The sequence below is a fragment of the Oncorhynchus tshawytscha genome, linkage group LG09, assembly GCF_018296145.1.
Source record: "Oncorhynchus tshawytscha isolate Ot180627B linkage group LG09, Otsh_v2.0, whole genome shotgun sequence".
NCBI classification, from domain to species: domain Eukaryota; kingdom Metazoa; phylum Chordata; class Actinopteri; order Salmoniformes; family Salmonidae; genus Oncorhynchus; species Oncorhynchus tshawytscha.
The window spans coordinates 10,833,244-10,851,210 of NC_056437.1; the positions used below are offsets into that span (position 1 = coordinate 10,833,244).

Consider the following 17,967-nt stretch of genomic DNA (forward strand, 5'->3'; position numbering starts at 1 on the left):
CTGGAAGGTTGCGAGTTCAAACCCCGAGCTGACAAGGTACAAATCTGTCGTTCTGCCCCTGAACAGGCAGTTAACCCACTGTTCCCAGGCCGTCATTGAAAATAAGAATGTGTTCTTAACTGACTTGCCTGGTTAAATAAAGGTAAAATATAAAATATAAAAAAAAAAAAATCCAATTTTGAAAAACTCCCATATCTACTGGGTGAAATTCCACAGTGTGCCATCAAAGCAGCAAGATTGCTGCGACCTGTTGCCACGAGAAAAGGGCAACCAGTGAAGAACACGCACCATTATAAATACAACCCATATCTATGCTTATTTATTTTATCTTGTGTCCTTTACCATTTGTACTGTGTTAAAACACTGTATATATATATATAATATGACAATTGTAATGTCTTTATTGTTTTGAAACTTCTGTATGTGTGATGTCTACTGTTAATTTTTATTGTTTATTTCACTTTATATATTATCTACCTCACTTGCTTTGGCAATGTTAACACATGTTTCCCATGCCAATAAAGCCCTTGAATTGAGAGAGAGCCAGAGAGAGCCAGACGGAGAGAGAGCCAGACGGAGAGAGAGCCAGACGGAGAGAGAGCCAGACGGAGAGAGAGCCAGACGGAGAGAGAGCCAGACGGAGAGAGAGCCAGACGGAGAGAGAGCCAGACGGAGAGAGAGCCAGACGGAGAGAGAGCCAGACGGAGAGAGAGCCAGACGGAGAGAGAGCCAGACGGAGAGAGAGCCAGACGGAGAGAGAGCCAGACGGAGAGAGAGCCAGACGGAGAGAGAGCCAGACGGAGAGAGAGCCAGACGGAGAGAGAGCCAGACGGAGAGAGAGAAAGTAAAGTCTCTCTGGCGCTGTCCTCTGCCTCCACTACTAATGTCTGAGAGAGTCTGGGCTTACATCAGTACAATTACATTTGGACGTTCAAATGATGTGATAAAAACCAATCTTGTGATTTACCGAGAGAGAGTATGTTGAGACGAGGCAGAGTATCCAGTCAGGGAGGTGATGTCTCCCCTTACTGATCAACCCTGTACAGCTACAGTCATAGGTGTCCTCTGAATAACAGAACCTCACTACATATACAGTGGGGCAAAAAAGTATTCTAGTCAGCCACCAATTGTGCAAGTTCTCCCACTTAAAAAGATCAGAGGCCTGTAATATTCATCATAGCTACACTTCAACTATGACAGACAAAATGAGGAAAAAAATACCTAGTGAATGACCTGCAGAGAGCTGGGACCAAAGTCACAAAGCCACACTACGCCGCCAGGGACTCAAATCCTGCAGTGCCAGACGTGTCTCCCTGCTTAAGCCAGTACATGTCCAGGCCTGTCTGAAGTTTGCTAGAGCGCATTTGGATGATCCAGAAGACTGGGAGAATGTCATATGGTCAGATGAAACCAAAAATATAACCTTTTGGTAAAAACTCAACTCGTCGTGTTTGGAGGACAAAGAATGCTGAGTTGCATCCAAAGAACACCATACCTACTGTGAAGCATGGGGGTGGAAACATCATGCTTTGGGGCTGTTTTTCTGCAAAGGGACCAGGACGACTGATCCGTGTAAAGGAAAGAAAGAATGGGATGATGTATCGTGAGATTTTGAGTGAAAACCTCCTTCCATCAGCAAGGGCATTGAAGATGAAACGTGGCTGGGTCTTTCAGCATGACAATGATCCCAAACACACCGCCCGGGCAACGAAGGAGTGGCATCGTAAGAAGCATTTCAAGGTCCTGGAGTGGCCTAGCCAGTCTCCAGATCTCAACCCCATAGCAAATCTTTGGAGGGAGTTGAAAGTCTGTGATGCCCAGCAACAGCCCCAAAACATCACTGCTCTAGAGGAGATCTGCATGGAGGAATGGGCCAAAATACCAGAAACAGTGTGTGAAAACCTTGTGAAGACTTACAGAAAACATTTGACCTCTGTCATTGCCAACAAAGGGTATATAACAAAGTATTGAGATACATTTTTGTTATTGACCAAATACTTATTTTCCACCATGATTTGCAAATAAATTCATTAAAAATCCTACAATGTGATTTTCTGGATTTTTTTCTTCTCAATTTGTCTGTCATAGTTGAAGTGTACCTATGATGAAAATTACAGGCCTCTCATCTTTTTAAGTGGGAGAACTTGCACAATTGGTGGTTGACTAAATACTTTTTTGCCCCACTGTATAATCCTGTGCGTGTGTCTGTGCGTGTGCGTCTGTATCTGTGCGGGCTGAGTCGGCCCGTCTGTGCGGGTGTGTGTATCTGCATCCCTGTGCGGGTGTGTGTATCTGCATCCCTGTGCGGGTGTGTGTATCTGCATCCCTGTGCGGGTGTGTATCTGCATCCCTGTGCGGGTGTGTGTATCTGCATCCCTGTGCGGGTGTGTGTATCTGCATCCCTGTGCGGGTGTGTGTATCTGCATCCCTGTGCGGGTGTGTGTATCTGCATCCCTGTGCGGGTGTGTGTATCTGCATCCCTGTGCGGGTGTGTGTATCTGCATCCCTGTGCGGGTGTGTGCTAGACTTGGGTGGTATACCGGTATATTTTGAAATACCAACGGTATGATTTTCAACACCGTCCACAATTACAACAACAAATACTTCCTGGATCCAGATCCCTGCTGTTTAATCATTTAAGAAGCTAGCGTCCGCTATGGGAATTTGCATATTATTTAAAAATATTTAAGTTTAGAAAGAAATAGCACCCCCTTGTGTGCACTGCTGATATACTGTACTGTATAACCCTGTACAGCAACAGGATAACGGTACGAAACCCCAGTGTTCACCTTCTTGTACTTACTTGCTACCCCTGAGGCGAGGCCGTAGAGCAGGCCTCCACCGTCCGACTGCTGATCAAAGATGTGTGTGGCGGGAGGAGGACACTTCTCCTGTCTGATGAAGTTATACAGCAGGGTCTTCACTAACCGACTGGTCAGGGACACACTGGCAGAACAGAGACAGAGAAGAGGAGGTCAGTGACAGAAACTGATCTACAGCACCACACAGAACAGGTCTGATGTTAACTAGCAGGGTCTTCACTAACCGACTGGTCAGGGACACACTGGCAGAACAGAGACAGAGAAGGTCAGTGACAGAAACTGATCTACAGCACCACACAGAACAGGTCTGATGTTAACCAGCAGGGTCTTCACTAACTGACTGGTCAGGGACAAGAGGACTACAGTCTGTAACACCAAGTCAGACACAGCACCAGAATGAGGATGAGCAGGACTTTAACCATGAATGGTTGTTATCATAGGTCATCGTATGTTGTAACAGTTTCCTAAAAGCACATATCTGAAGAAACAGGGGTTGTTTACCTTTTCCATTTATTTCCTGTCAGTGAACCAGAGGAGAGTTGGTCTCATAATCTCAAGACCGATGTTGACATAATGAAATACGTTAAAGGACTCGGGAGACAGGATGACTGGCCTTTCTGTGTTAATAATAATAGGTGTTTACTGTTTTTGGATGTTTTTATGGGAAACCAACGTTAAAACATGAAAATAGCTTGGACAGATACGGGAAAACTGCCCAAGAAAAGCAGGTTTGTTGTGTTTAAAATGTGAGGAGAGAAACACAAACTCTATTGTGAGTGAGTGAGTGAGTGAGTGAGTGAGAGAGAGAGAGAGAGAGCCTGGTGTGTAAGAGAGAGGCTAGTGTGTGTGTGCGTGTGAGAGAGAGGCTGGTGCGGGTGCGTGAGAGCGAGAGAGAGGCTGGTGCGGGTGCGTGAGAGCGAGCGAGAGGCTGGCGCGGGTGCGTGAGAGCGAGAGAGAGGCTGGCGCGGGGCTGAGAGCGAGAGAGAGGCGCGGGTGCGTGAGAGGCTGGCGCGTGTGAGAGAGAGAGGCTGGCGCGTGTGAGAGAGAGGCTGGCGCGTGTGAGAGAGAGAGGCTGGCGCGTGTGAGAGAGAGGCTGGCGCGTGTGAGAGAGAGAGAGAGAGAGGCTGGGCGCGTGTGAGAGAGAGGCTGGCGCGTGTGAGAGAGAGAGGCTGGCGCGTGTGAGAGAGAGAGGCGCGTGTGAGAGAGAGAGGCTGGCGCGTGTGAGAGAGAGGCTGGCGCGTGTGAGAGAGAGAGGTGTGAGAGAGAGAGGCTGGCGCGTGTGAGAGAGAGAGGCTGGCGCGTGTGAGAGAGAGAGGCTGGCGCGGCGCGTGTGAGAGAGAGGCTGGCGCGTGTGAGAGAGAGGCTGGTGCGTGTGAGAGAGAGGCTGGCGTGTGAGAGAGAGTGAGAGAGGCTGGCGCGTGTGAGAGAGGCTGGCGCGTGTGAGAGAGGCTGGCGCGTGTGAGAGAGAGGCTGGCGCGTGCTGGCGCGTGAGAGAGTGTGCGTGAGAGCGAGAGAGAGGCTGGCGCGTGTGCGTGAGAGCGTGAGAGAGAGGCTGGCGCGTGTGCGTGAGAGCGAGAGAGGGCTGGCGCGGGTGCGTGAGAGCGAGAGAGAGGCTGGCGCGGGTGCGTGAGAGCGAGAGAGAGGCTGCGTGAGAGCGAGAGAGAGGTGGGCGAGAGCGAGAGAGAGGCTGGTGTGGGCGAGAGAGAGACGCTGGTGTTGCGTGAGAGAGAGAGGTGTGAGAGAGAGGCTGGTGTGGGCGCGTGTGAGAGAGAGGCTGGTGTGGGCGCGCGTGAGAGAGAGGCTGGTGTGGGCGCGTGTGAGAGAGAGGCTGGTGTGGGCGCGCGTGAGAGAGGCTGGTGTGGGAGCGTGCGTGTGAGAGAGAGAGGCTGGTGTGGGCGAGAGCGCGTGTGAGAGAGAGGCTGGTGTGGGCGAGAGCGAGAGAGAGGCTGGTGTGGGCGAGAGCGAGAGAGAGGCTGGTGTGGGCGAGAGCGAGAGAGAGGCTGGTGTGGGCGAGAGCGAGAGAGAGGCTGGTGTGGGCGAGAGCGAGAGAGAGGCTGGTGTGGGCGAGAGCGAGAGAGAGGCTGGTGTGGGCGAGAGCGAGAGAGAGGCTGGTGTGGGTGAGAGCGAGAGAGAGGCTGGTGTGGGCGAGAGAGAGGCGTGGGCGAGAGCGAGAGAGAGGCTGGTGTGGGGCGAGAGCGAGAGAGAGGCTGGTGTGGGCGAGAGGCTGGTGTGGGCGAGAGAGAGAGGCTGGTGTGGGTGAGAGCGAGAGAGAGGTGGACAGCTTAGAGAAACAGCTTGTGTGTTTTTGTGGGCGTTGTTTTTCGTCCGATGCTTCCTGTGTGCCCTGGCCAGTCTCCCACTGGATCCCAGACAGGGTCGGACCGTGTGTGTGTGTGTGTGTTTGTACTACGCTTTGGGAGTGTGTACGTCTCTCTGTGAGTGTGTACGAACACCGTGCTCTTGCAACAAAACAACACTCCAGCATGGCGGCAGCCAGGCCAGGCAGGAACTCTGTAAACCCTTGAACCTTTGACACAACACTGACCAGAGCACTACCCCTGCCCGTCCTGTCCCGTATCCTTACGCCACAGACACAATCACTATGTGTTCTGCCTCCTCTTGACCCCTGGTTACACACTACCAGACGGGTTTGGGCCAGACCAACCCAAATGGCACCCTGTTGTCTATGTAGTGCACTACTTTTGACCAGAACTCCACAATGGGCCCTGGTCAAAAGCAGTGCACTAAGTAGTGTCATTTGGGACGTACCCCTTTGGAATCACCAGGGAGATAACTGGCTCTCTGCTTAGTGCCCGAGACAGACAGACATCTTAGCTGGGCCACTTTTCACAGAAAGTGAGAGCTGAGAAAATGGTACTCAGGGAACCTTGAATCTGAAACAAATTTCCAAAGACTCATGAAGACTTAGTTCCTTAGTTCACGTGATTGTGTTATTCTGGATATTCCCGTTACTTTTAGATCATGTGATTGGGTCATTGTGTCAAGTAAGAGTAAATGGGGATGTCTTTGAGACTATAGCCACACCCCCATGTGTGTTGAGGTATGTAGCAGACCTGGGTTCAAATTGTATTTGATTTCTTTCAAATGTTTACACAGTCCAATCGTCCCCACACTCCAATCTTTCCTTCATCAGGTACTGGGAAATGAGTCTGTCTCACAGGATCTGAGTGTGTGTGTTGATCCATGACTCCACTCACCATCGTTCCTTCATCAGGTACTGGGAAATGAGTCTGTCTCACAGGATCTGAGTGTGTGTGTTGATCCATGACTCTACTCACCATCGTTCCTTCATCAGGTACTGGTAAATGAGTCTGTCTCACAGGATCTGAGTGTGTGTGTTGATCCATGACTCTACTCACCATCGTTCCTTCATCAGGTACTGGTAAATGAGTCCGTCTCTCAGTATCTCCTTGTGGAAGAGCTGGTAGGACAGTAACACCAACATGGTGGTCACAGCCTCAAACAGGATACTGTACGTGATGTCCCTGTGAGAGAGAGAGAAAGATAGACAGAGTGAGAGAGAGACAGGCAGAGAGAGAACATCTCCAATCTAAAGTTAAATCTAGAATCGGCTTCCTATTTCGCAACAAAGCCTCCTTCACTCATGCTGCCAAACATACCCTCGTAAAACGGACCATCCTACCGATCCTCGACTTCGGCGATGTCATTTACAAAATAGCCTCCAACACTCTACTCAACAAATTGGATGCAGTCTATCACAGTGCCATCCGTTTTGTCACCAAAGCCCCATATACTACCCACCACTGCGACCTGTACGCTCTCGTTGGCTGGCCCTCGCTTCATACTCGTCGCCAAACCCACTGGCTCCAGGTCATCTACAAGTCTCTGCTAGGTAAAACCCCGCCTTATCTCAGCTCACTGGTCACCATAGCATCACCCACCTGTAGCACACGCTCCAGCAGGTATATCTCTCTGGTCACCCCCAAAACCAATTCCTCCTTTGGCCGCCTCTCCTCCCAGTTCTCTGCTGCCAATGACTGGAACGAACTACAAAAATCACCTTGTCAAAGGTTCAACTGCAAAAATCATCATCCTCTTACCTCCCTCACTAGCTTTAAGCACCAGCTATCAGAGCAGCTCACAGATCACTGCACCTGCACTTGCTATTTTGTAATTAATTCGCCACCATGGCCTATTTATTGCCTTACCTCTCTTATCCTACCTCATTTGTACATGCTGTATACAGATTTATCTACTGTATTATTAATTGTATGTTTGTTTATTCCATGTGTAACTCTGTGTGTCACACTGCTTTGCTTTATCTTGGCCAGGTCGCAGTTGCAAATGAGAACTTGTTCTCAACTGGCCTACCTGGTTAAATAAAGGTGAAATAAAAATTAAATAAAAAGTGAGACAGGTAGACAGAATGACAGCGACGAGAGAGAGAGACAGACAGGGAAAGAAAACTATTAAAGACTACCAGAACCCAATGGATTCTCCAAATACCTTGAGTGAGTTACAGGACAAAATAAAAACCCTACAACCCAAAAAGGCCTGTGGAGTTGATGGTATCCTTAATGAAATGATCAAATATACAGACAACAAATTCCAATTGGCTATACTAAAACTCTTTAACATCATACTTAGCTCTGGCATCTTCCCCAATATTTGGAACCAAGGACTGATCACCCCAATCCACAAAAGTAGAGACAAGTTTGACCCCAATAACTACCGTGGAATATGCGTCAACAGTAACCTTGGGAAAATCCTCTGCACTATCATTAACAGCAGACTCGCACATTTCCTCAATGAAAACAATGTACTGAGCAAATGTCAAATTGGCTTTTTACCAAATTACCGTACAACAGACCATGTATTCACCCTACACACCCTAATTGACAACCAAACAAACCAAAACAAAGGCAAAGTCTTCTCATGCTTTGTTGATTTCAAAAAAGCCTTCGACTCAACTTGGCATGAGGGTCTGCTATACAAACTGATGGAAAGCGGCGTAGGGGGTAAAACATACGACATTATAAAATCCATGTACACAAACAACAAGTGTGCGGTTAAAATAGGCAAAAAACACACATTTCTTCACACAGGGTCGTGGGGTGAGAAAGGGATGCAAGCTTTAAGCCCCACCCTCTTCCCACCCTATATATATATATATATATATATATGAGGCCAGGTGCTGCAGACTTTTCTAGTGCCCGTGCCAATTCGTTGAGATATATATATATATATATATCTCAACGAATTGGCACGGGCACTAGAAAAGTCTGCAGCACCTGGCCTCACCCTACTAGAATCTGAAGTCAAATGTCTACTGATGATCTGGTGCTTCTGTCACCAACCAAGGAGGGCCTACAGCAGCATCTAGATCTTCTTCACAGATTCTGTCAGACCTGGGCCCTGACAGTAAATCTCAGTAAGACCAAAATAATGGTGTTCCAAAAAAGGTCCAGTCACCAGGACCACAAATACAAATTCCATCTAGACACTGTTGCCTCAGAGCACACAAAAAACTATACATACCTTTGCCTAAACATCAGTGCCACAGGTAACTTCCACAAAGCTGTGAACGATCTGAGAGACAAGGCAAGAAGGGCATTCTATGCTATCAAAAGGAACATAAAATTCAACATACCAATTAGGATCTGGCTAAAAATACTTGAATCAGTCATAGAGCCCATTGCCCTTTATGGTTTTGAGGTCTGGGGTTCGCTCACCAACTAAGATTTCACAAAATGGGAGAAACACCAAATTGAGACTCTGCATGCAGAATTCTGCAAAAATATCCTCAGTGTACAACGTAGAACACCAAATAATGCATGCAGAGCAGAATTAGGCCGATACCCACTAATTATCAAAATCCAGAAAAGAGCCGTTAAATTCTACAACCACCTAAAAGGAAGCGATTCCCAAACCTTCCATAACAAAGCCATCACCTACAGAGAGATGAACATGGAGAAGAGTCCCCTAAGCAAGCTGGTCCTGGAGCTCTGTTCAAACACACAAACACAGAGCCCCAGGACAGCAGCACAATCAGACCCAACCAAATCATGATAAAACAAAAAGATAATTACTTGACACATTGGAAAGAATGAACAAAAAAACAGAGCAAACTAGAATGCTATTTGGCCCTAAACAGAGAGAACACAGTGGTAGAATACCTGACCACTGTGACTGACCCAAAATTAAGGAAAGCTTTGACTATGTACAGACTCAGTGAGAATAGCCTTGCTATTGAGAAAGGCCGCCGTAGGCAGACCTGGCTCTCAAGAGAAGACAGGCTATGTGCTCACTGCCCACAAAATGAGGTGGAAACTGAGCTGCACTTCCTAACCTCCTGCCCAATGTATGACCATATTAGAGAGACATATTTCCCTCAGATTACACAGATCCACAAAGAATTTGAAAACAAATCCAATTTTGATAAATTCCAGTGTGCCATCACAGCAGCAAGATTTGTGGCCTGTTGCCACAAGAAAAGGGCAACCAGTGAAGAACAAACACCATTGTAAATACAACCCATAATTATGCTCATTTATTTTCCCTTTGTACCCTTAACCATTTGTACATCGTTGCAACACTGTATATATACGTAATATGACATTTGTAATGTCTTTATTGTTTTGAAACTTCTGTATGTGTAATGTTTACTGTTAATTTTTATTGTTTATTTCACTTTTGTATATTATCTACCTCACTTGCTTTGGCAATGTTAACACATGTTTCCCATACCAATAAAACCCCTTGAATTGAATTGACAGAGAGACAGAGAGCGAGAGACAGAGAGCGAGAGACAGAGAGCGAGAGACAGAGAGCGAGAGACAGAGAGCGAGAGACAGAGAGAGACAGAGAGAGAGAGAGAGAGAGAGAGAGACAGAGAGAGAGAGACAGAGAGCGAGAGACAGAGAGCGAGAGACAGAGAGCGAGAGACAGAGAGCGAGAGACAGAGAGCGAGAGACAGAGAGCGAGAGACAGAGAGCGAGAGAGAGAGAGAGAGAGACAGAGAGAGAGACAGAGAGAGAGACAGAGAGTGAGAGACAGAGAGAGAGAGAGAGAGAGAGAGAGACAGAGAGAGAGAGAGAGACAGAGAGACAGAGAGAGAGAGAGAGAGAGAGAGAGAGACAAAGAGAGAGAGACAGAGCGAGAGACAGAGAGCGAGAGACAGAGAGCGAGAGACAGAGAGCGAGAGACAGAGAGCGAGAGACAGAGAGCGAGAGACAGAGAGCGAGAGACAGAGAGCGAGAGACAGAGAGAGAGAGAGAGAGAGAGAGACAGAGAGAGAGAGAGAGACAGAGAGACAGAGAGAGAGAGAGAGACAGAGAGACAGAGAGAGAGAGAGAGACAGAGAGACAGAGAGAGAGAGAGAGACAGAGAGAGAGAGACAAAGAGAGAGAGACAGAGAGTGAGAGACAGAGAGAGAGAGACAGAGAGAGAGAGACAGAGAGAGAGAGACAGAGAGAGAGAGACAGAGAGAGAGACAGAGAGAGAGAGAGACAGAGAGTGAGAGAGAGACAGAGAGTGAGAGAGACAGAGAGAGAGACAGAGAGAGAGAGAGAGAGAGAGAGAGACAGAGAGACAGAGAGAGAGACAGAGAGAGAGAGAGACAGAGAGACAGAGAGAGAGACAGAGAGAGAGAGAGAGAGAGAGAGAGAGAGACAGAGAGAGAGAGAGACAGAGAGAGAGAGAGAGAGAGAGAAATACCTGTTATAGTATCATTATTTGGTGATTGTGTTGCACAAAACCTGTTCAGTTGACAGGAAACATGGCATTCTGAATGAAAGTGGTGTGTCGTGGTGAGGAGGACGAGGTAACCTAAACTAACCCAGAAGGGTTTGTGTAACCTATAAGCTGCTCTCCTGAACTGGCCTTCGTGTAGTGACTAACAGATTGAGCATCTCTGTCTCTGTGTGACATATCTTGTCGTTGTTAAAGACAGGTCAACAAAAGCAACTACACTATGTGGCAAAACGGGGTTGGACGGGGTTGGTCGGGGTTGGACGGGGTTGGTCGGGGTTGGTCGGGGTTGGTCGGGGTTGGCGTAGCTTGTTGACAACATGTAAACTATAATTCTGTCTCAAATGTTTATTGAAAACAGAAATACATTTGCACAATGAGCACGTGTTGTTTCAAATATATTGTTACAGCTGTTGGTTAGCTAGCAATTTATTTTTTGCCATATTAGCATAGACATGACATCAGTCAAAACACCTCAAAACAAGACAGTCTGAATAAGACAAAACAAGCTGAAACGAGCCCCTATGATTCCCCACATGGCAGCTAGCCATCTGGCCATCCAGAACCACAACACACGGTCTACTGCCCCATTGAAGCGTGTGCATCGTTTGTGACGTTGTCAGCTAACGTTTCTACGTCTGCAATAGATAGTCGTGACACAAATATGGTCCTCCAGCCTCAGAGTAACCACCAGCCTTCCACCACAGGATCCAGTCCACCCTACAACCGCTACAGGATCCAGTCCACCCTACAACCGCTACAGGATCCAGTCCATCCTACAACCTCTACAGGATCCAGTCCACCCTACAACCGCTACAGGATCCAGTCCACCCTACAACCGCTACAGGATCCAGTCCACCCTACAACCGCTACAGGATCCAGTCCACCCTACAACCGCTACAGGATCCAGTCCACCCTACAACCGCTACAGGATCCAGTCCACCCTACAACCGCTACAGGATCCAGTCCATCCTACAACCTCTACAGGATCCAGTCCACCCTACAACCGCTACAGGATCCAGTCCACCCTACAACCGCTACAGGATCCAGTCCACCCTACAACCGCTACAGGATCCAGTCCACCCTACAACCGCTACAGGATCCAGTCCACCCTACAACCTCTACAGGGCTACAGGATCCAGTCCACCCTACAACCGCTACAGGATCCAGTCCACCCTACAACCTCTACAGGATCCAGTCCACCCTACAACCTCTACAGGATCCAGTCCACCCTACAACCGCTACAGGATCCAGTCCACCCTACAACCGCTACAGGATCCAGTCCACCCTACAACCGCTACAGGATCCAGTCCACCCTACAACCGCTACAGGATCCAGTCCACCCTACAACCGCTACAGGATCCAGTCCACCCTACAACCGCTACAGGATCCAGTCCACCCTACAACCGCTACAGGATCCAGTCCACCCTACAACCGCTACAGGATCCAGTCCACCCTACAACCGCTACAGGATCCAGTCCACCAGGATCCAGTCCACTACAACCGCTACAGGATCCAGTCCACCCTACAACCGCTACAGGATCCAGTCCACCCTACAACCGCTACAGGATCCAGTCCACCCTACAACCTCTACAGGATCCAGTCCACCCTACAACCGCTACAGGATCCAGTCCACCCTACAACCGCTACAGGATCCAGTCCACCCTACAACCTCTACAGGATCCAGTCCATCCTACAACCTCTATAGGGATTCTATTGTGTTTACTGACCCGGTTCCATTCTGAGGAAACTAGGTAGTGGTACTGTTACCTGCTGATGAACTAGACCACACGTACTGACTAACAGATGGAGAAGCGTCTCCATGTCTCTGTGTGATATAACCAGTGCTTGATTTCCACTGAAATAGACACCAGGACTCATTTTAAACTCCTCCACACTTTTAAGTTAAAATTCTATTTGAGGTGCCGGTGCGCAGTTCTGGTGAGCTCCTGCCCAAGTACAACACTGGGAGATAACTGCATGACTAAAGCGACACTGGCCGTCAGAGAGAGAGCCCTATAGTCTTTGACTGCCATCACCCGCCTCTTCCCCGGCTCTCTCTATCCCTCCCTCCCTCTCTCTCTCTATCCCTCCCTCCCACTCTTTCTCTCCCTCCCTCCCACTCTCTCTCTATCCCTCCCTCCCACTCTCTCTCTATCCCTCCCTCCCTCTCTCTCTCTCTCTCTCTCTATCCCTCCCTCCCACTCTCTCTATCCCTCCCTCCCACTCTCTCTATCCCTCCCTCCCACTCTTTCTCTCCCTCCCTCCCACTCTCTTTCTCTCCCTCCCTCCCCCTCTCTCTCTCCCTCCCTCCCACTCTCTCCCTCCCTCCCCTCCCACTCTCTTCTCTCCCTCCCCCCCTCCCTCTCTCTCCCTCCCTCCCCTCTTTCCCACCCTCCCTCCCTCCCACCTCTCTTTCTCTCCCTCCCTCCCTCCCACTCTTCTTTCCCTCCCTCCCCTCTTTCCCACCCTCCCTCCCACTCTCTTTCTCTCCCACCCTCCCTCCCTCTCTTTCTCTCCCACCCTCCCTCCCTCCCCTCTCTTTCCCTCCCTCCCCTCTTTCTCTCCCACTCTCTTTCCCACCCTCCCTCCCTCCCTCCCACTCTCTTTCTCTCCCACCCTCCCTCCCACTCTCTTTCTCTCCCACCCTCCCTCCCACTCTCTTTCTCTCCCACCCTCCCTCCCACTCTCTTTCTCTCCCACCCTCCCTCCCACTCTCTTTCCCACCCACCCTCCACCACCCTTTTTCTCTCTTCCCTCCCTCCCTCCCTCTTTCTCCCTCCCTCTTTCTCCTCTCTTTCTCTCCCTCTTTCTCTCCCTCCCTTTCTCCCTCCCTCCCTCTTTCTCTCCCTCTCTTTCTCTCCCTCCCTCCCCCTCTCCTTCTCTCCCTCCCTCCCCCTCTCCCTCCCTCCCTCCCCCTCTCCTTCTCTCCCTCCCTCCCCCTCTCCCTCTCTCCCTCCCTCTCCCCTCTCTCCCTCCCTCTCTCTCTCCTCTCCCTCCCTCTCCTCTTCCCTCTCCCTCCCCCCCTCCCTCCCTCCCTCCCCTCTTCTCTCCCCCCCTCCCTCCCCTCCCTCTCTTTCTCTCCCTCCCCTCCCTCTTCCTCTCTCTCCCCCTCCCTCTCCCTCCCCCCCTCCCTCTCCCTCCCTCTCCCTCCCTCTCCCCCTCCCTCCCTCCCCTCTCTTTCTCTCCCTCCCCTCTCCCTCCCCTCCCTCTCTCCCCCTCTCCCTCTCCCTCCCTCTCTTTCTCTCCCTCCCTCCCCTCCCTCTCTCTCCCCCTCTCTCTCCCTCCCTCCCCTCTCCCTCTCCCTCCCTCCCCCTCTCCCTCTCCCTCCCCTCTTTTCTCCCTCCCCCTCCCTCTCCCTCCCTCTCTCCCCCCTCCCTCTCCCTCCCTCCCCTCTCCCTCCCTCCCTCTCTCCCCCCTCTCCTCTCCCTCCCTCTCTTTCTCTCCCTCCCTCTCCCTCTCCCTCCCTCTCTCCCCCCTCTCCCCTCTTTCTCTCCCTCCCTCCCCTCTCCCTCCCCCCCCTCCTCTCCCTCCCTCCCCTCTCTCCCCCCTCTCTCCCCCCTCTCTCCCTCTCTCTCCCCCTCTCTCCCCCTCTCTCCCTCTCTTTCTCCCTCCCTCCCCTCTTTTTCCCTCCCTCCCTCCCCTCTTTTTCCCTCCCTCCCCCTCTCCCTCCCTCTCTTTTCCCTCCCTCCCTCCCCTCTTTCTCCCTCCCTCCCCCTTTTCCCTCCCTTTCTCTCCCTCCCTCCTCCCACCTCCCTCCCTCCCTCCTCTCTTTCTCCCTCCCTCCCTCCCTCCCTCTCTCTTTATCCCTCCCTCCCACTCTCTTCCCTCCCTCCCCTCTTTCTCTCCCTCCCCCTCCTCCCTCTCTCTTTCTCTCCCTCCCTCCCTCTCTTTCTCTCCCTCCCTCCCTCTCTTTCTCTCCCTCCCTCCCCTCTTTCTCTCCCTCCCTCCCCTCTCCCTCCCTCCCTCCCTCCCTCTTTCTCCCTCCCTCCCTCTCTTTCCCTCCCTCCCTCTTTCTCTCCCCTCTTTCTTTCCCTCCCTTCCCTCTCTTTCTCTCCCACCCTCCCTCCCTCCCCTCTCTTTCTCTCCCTCCCTCCCTCCCCCTCTTTCTCTCCCACCCTCCCTCCCTCCCTCTCTCTTTCTCCCTCCCACTCTTTCTCTCCCACTCTCTTTCTCTCCCCCTCTCTTTCTCTCCCACCCTCCCTCCCCTCTTTCTCTCCCTCCCTCCCTCTCTTTCTCCCTCCCTCCCTCCCCTCCCCCACCCACCCTCCCACTCTTTCTCCTCCCTCCCTCCCTCTTTCTCTCCCTCCCTCTCTTTCTCTCCGTCCCTCTTTCTCCCTCCCTCCCTCTCTCCCTCCCTCCCTCTCCCCCTCCCTCTCCCTCTCTCCCTCCCTCCTCTCTCTCCCTCCCTCTCCCTCCCCCTCTCTCTCTCTCTCCCTCCCCCCTCTCCCTCTCTTTCTCTTTCTCTCCCCTCTCTCCCCTCTTTTCCCCTCCCTCCCTCCCCCTCTCTTTCTCTCCTCCCTCCCTCCCACTCTTTCTCTCCCACCCTCCCTCCCACTCTCTTTCCCTCCCTCCCTCTCCTCTCCACTCTCTTTTCCCTCCCTCCCTCCCTCTCTTTCTCTCCACCCTCCCTCCCACTCTCTTTCTCTCCTCCCTCCCCCCCTCTTTCCCACCCACCCTCCCCTCTTTTCTCTCTTCCCTCCCTCCCTCCCTCCCCTCTCTTTCCCTCCCTCCCCTCTCTCCCCTCTCCCTCTCTTTCTCTTTCTCTCCCTCTCCTCTCCTCCCTCCCTTTCCCACCCTCCCTCCCTCCCTCCCTCTCTTTCTCTCCCACCCTCCCTCCCTCCTCTCCCACCCACTCTTTCTCTCTCCCTTTCTCTCTTTCCCACCCTCCCACTCTCTTTCTCTCCCACCCTCCCTCCCTCTCTTTCCTCCCACCCTCCCTCTTTTTTCTCTCTCCCTCCCTCCCCTCTCTCCCTCCCTCCCTCTTTCTCTCCCTCCCCTTCTCCCTCCCTCCCTCTTTCTCTCCCTCTCTTTCTCTCCCTCCCTCCCCTCTCCTTCTCTCCTCCCTCCCCTCTCCCTCTCCTTCTCTCCCTCCCTCTCTCCCTCCTTCTCTCCCTCCTTCTCTCCCTCCCTCCTTCTCTCCCTCCCTTCTCTCCTCCCTTCTCTCCCTTCTCTCCCTCCCTCCCTCCCTCTCTCTCTCCCTCCCTCCCCTCTCCCTCTCTCCCCTCTCTCTCCCTCCTTCTCTCCCTCCTTCTCTCCCTCCTTCTCTCCCCTCTCCCTCCCTCTCCTTCTCTCCCTCCCACCTTCTCTCCCTCCCTCTCCCCTCTCTCTCCCCCTCCTCTCTCTCCCCTCCCTCTCCCCCTCCCCCTCCTCTCTCCCCTCCCCTCCCCTCCCCCTCTCCTCCCCCTCTCTCCCTCCTCTCTCCCTCTCTTCCCCTCCTCCTCTCTCTCTCCCCTCTCCCCCTCCCCCCCCCCCCTCTCTCCCTCCCTCTCTCTCCCTCTCCTTCCCCTCTCCCTCTCTCCCTCCCCCTCTCCCTCTCTCCCCCTCTCTCCCTCTCCCTCCCTCCCTCTCCCTCTCTCCCTCCTCTCTCCCTCCCCTCTCCCTCTCTCCCCCTCTCTCCCCCTCTCCCTCTCTCTCCCTCTCCCTCCCTCCCACTCTTTTCCCTCCCTCCCCTCTCTCTCTCCCTCCCTTCTCTCCCTCCCTCCCTCCCTCCCTCCCTCCCTCCCTCCTTTCTCCCTCCCTCCTTCTCCCTCCCTCCCACTCTTTCCCTCCCTCCCACTCTTTCCCTCCCTCCCACTCTTTCCCTCCCTCCCACTCTTTCCCTCTCTCCCACTCTTTCCCTCTCTTTCCCTCTCTCCCCTCTTTCCCTCTCTCCCACTCTTTCCCTCTCTCCCACTCTTTCCCTCTCTCCCACTCTTTCCCTCTCTCCCACTCTTTCCCTCTCTCCCACTCTTTCCTCTCTCCCACTCTTTCCTCTCTCCCACTCTTTCCCTCTCTCCCACTCTCCCACTCTTTCCCTCTCTCCCACTCTTTCCCTCTCTCCCACTCTTTCCCTCTCTCCCACTCTTTCCCTCTCTCCCCCTCTCTCCCTCCCTTCATTTTTCCTCTGCTTCCTGTCCCCCCGCTCTTCTAGTTCCGTAGCACAGCCTGTGATGTCACAAGGCAGGGATGCTTTACCCATTCAGAGACACACAGGATTCTATTTCCCCCTGGTTCTGTTACACCACTGCCTGGTATTGATACATACACTGAGGGAGGAAGGGAAGAGAGTCCTAGTCTTCCTCTTGGCATGAGACTGAATGACTGGCATCCAGCGATTAAACGGTCTGTAAAACACAGCCGGGCCCGTTACCGGTTCACCTTCCTATTCGGTGGGTGACGGTCCAAGCTACTGCACCCAGTCACTGTTGTAGTTTAACGACTGCACGGCACTTTTATTACTAAACAACCAACCGTCTATTGACAACTGCCCCCCACAATATGAGAGTGGTAGGGGGAGGTAGATATCTAGTCTCCCTTATGGCTCTAATCTGAGTGGGAAGGGAGATATCTAGTCTCCTTTATGGCTCTAATCTGATAGTGGTTTAGGGGTGGTAGATATCTAGTCTACCTTATGGCTCTAATATGATAGTGGGGAGGTAGATATCTAGTCTCCCTTATAGATCTAATATGATAGTGGGGAGGTAGATATCTAGTCTCCCTTATAGATCTAATCTGATAGTGGGGAGGTAGATATCTAGTCTCCCTTATAGATCTAATCTGTTAGTGGGGAGGTAGATATCTAGTCTCCCTTATAGATCTAATCTGATAGTGGGGAGGTAGATATCTAGTCTCCTTTATAGATCTAATCTGTTAGTGGGGAGGTAGATATCTAGTCTCCCTTATAGATCTAATCTGTTAGTGGGGAGGTAGATATCTAGTCTCCTTTACAGCTCTAATCTGATAGTGGTATAGGGGTGGTAGATATCTAGTCTCCCTTATAGATCTAATCTGATAGTGGGGAGGTAGATATCTAGTCTCCCTTATAGATCTAATCTGATAGTGGTATAGGGGAGGTAGATCTCTAGTCTCCCTTATAGATCTAATCTGATAGTGGGGAGGTAGATATCTAGTCTCCCTTATAGATCTAATCTGATAGTGGGGAGGTAGATATCTAGTCTCCCTTATAGATCTAATCTGATAGTGGGGAGGTAGATATCTAGTCTCCCTTATAGATCTAATCTGATAGTGGGGAGGTAGATATCTAGTCTCCCTTATAGATCTAATCTGATAGTGGGGAGGTAGATATCTAGTCTCCCTTATAGCTCTTATCTGTTAGGGACGAGGTATACAGTGGGGAGAACAAGTATTTGATACACTGACGATTTTGCAGGTTTTTGGACTTACAAAGCATGTAGAGGTCTGTAATTTTTAT

The 17,967-nt window shown here is 51.3% G+C and overlaps 1 protein-coding gene across 4 annotated transcripts in view; it reads right to left on the reverse strand.

Moving 5' to 3' along the window:
• Positions 1–17,967, reverse strand: part of dym (dymeclin) — a 209,457-nt gene that overhangs the window by 155,439 nt on the left and 36,051 nt on the right. For all 4 annotated transcript variants that reach the window (XM_042326506.1, XM_042326505.1, XM_042326504.1 and 1 more), the window contains exons 7-8: positions 6,203–6,328; positions 2,804–2,946 (exon numbers count right to left, since the gene is read on the reverse strand). In XM_042326506.1, coding sequence (XP_042182440.1) covers positions 2,804–2,946; positions 6,203–6,328 — 269 coding nt within the window. The remainder of the gene's footprint in view (positions 1–2,803; positions 2,947–6,202; positions 6,329–17,967) is intronic.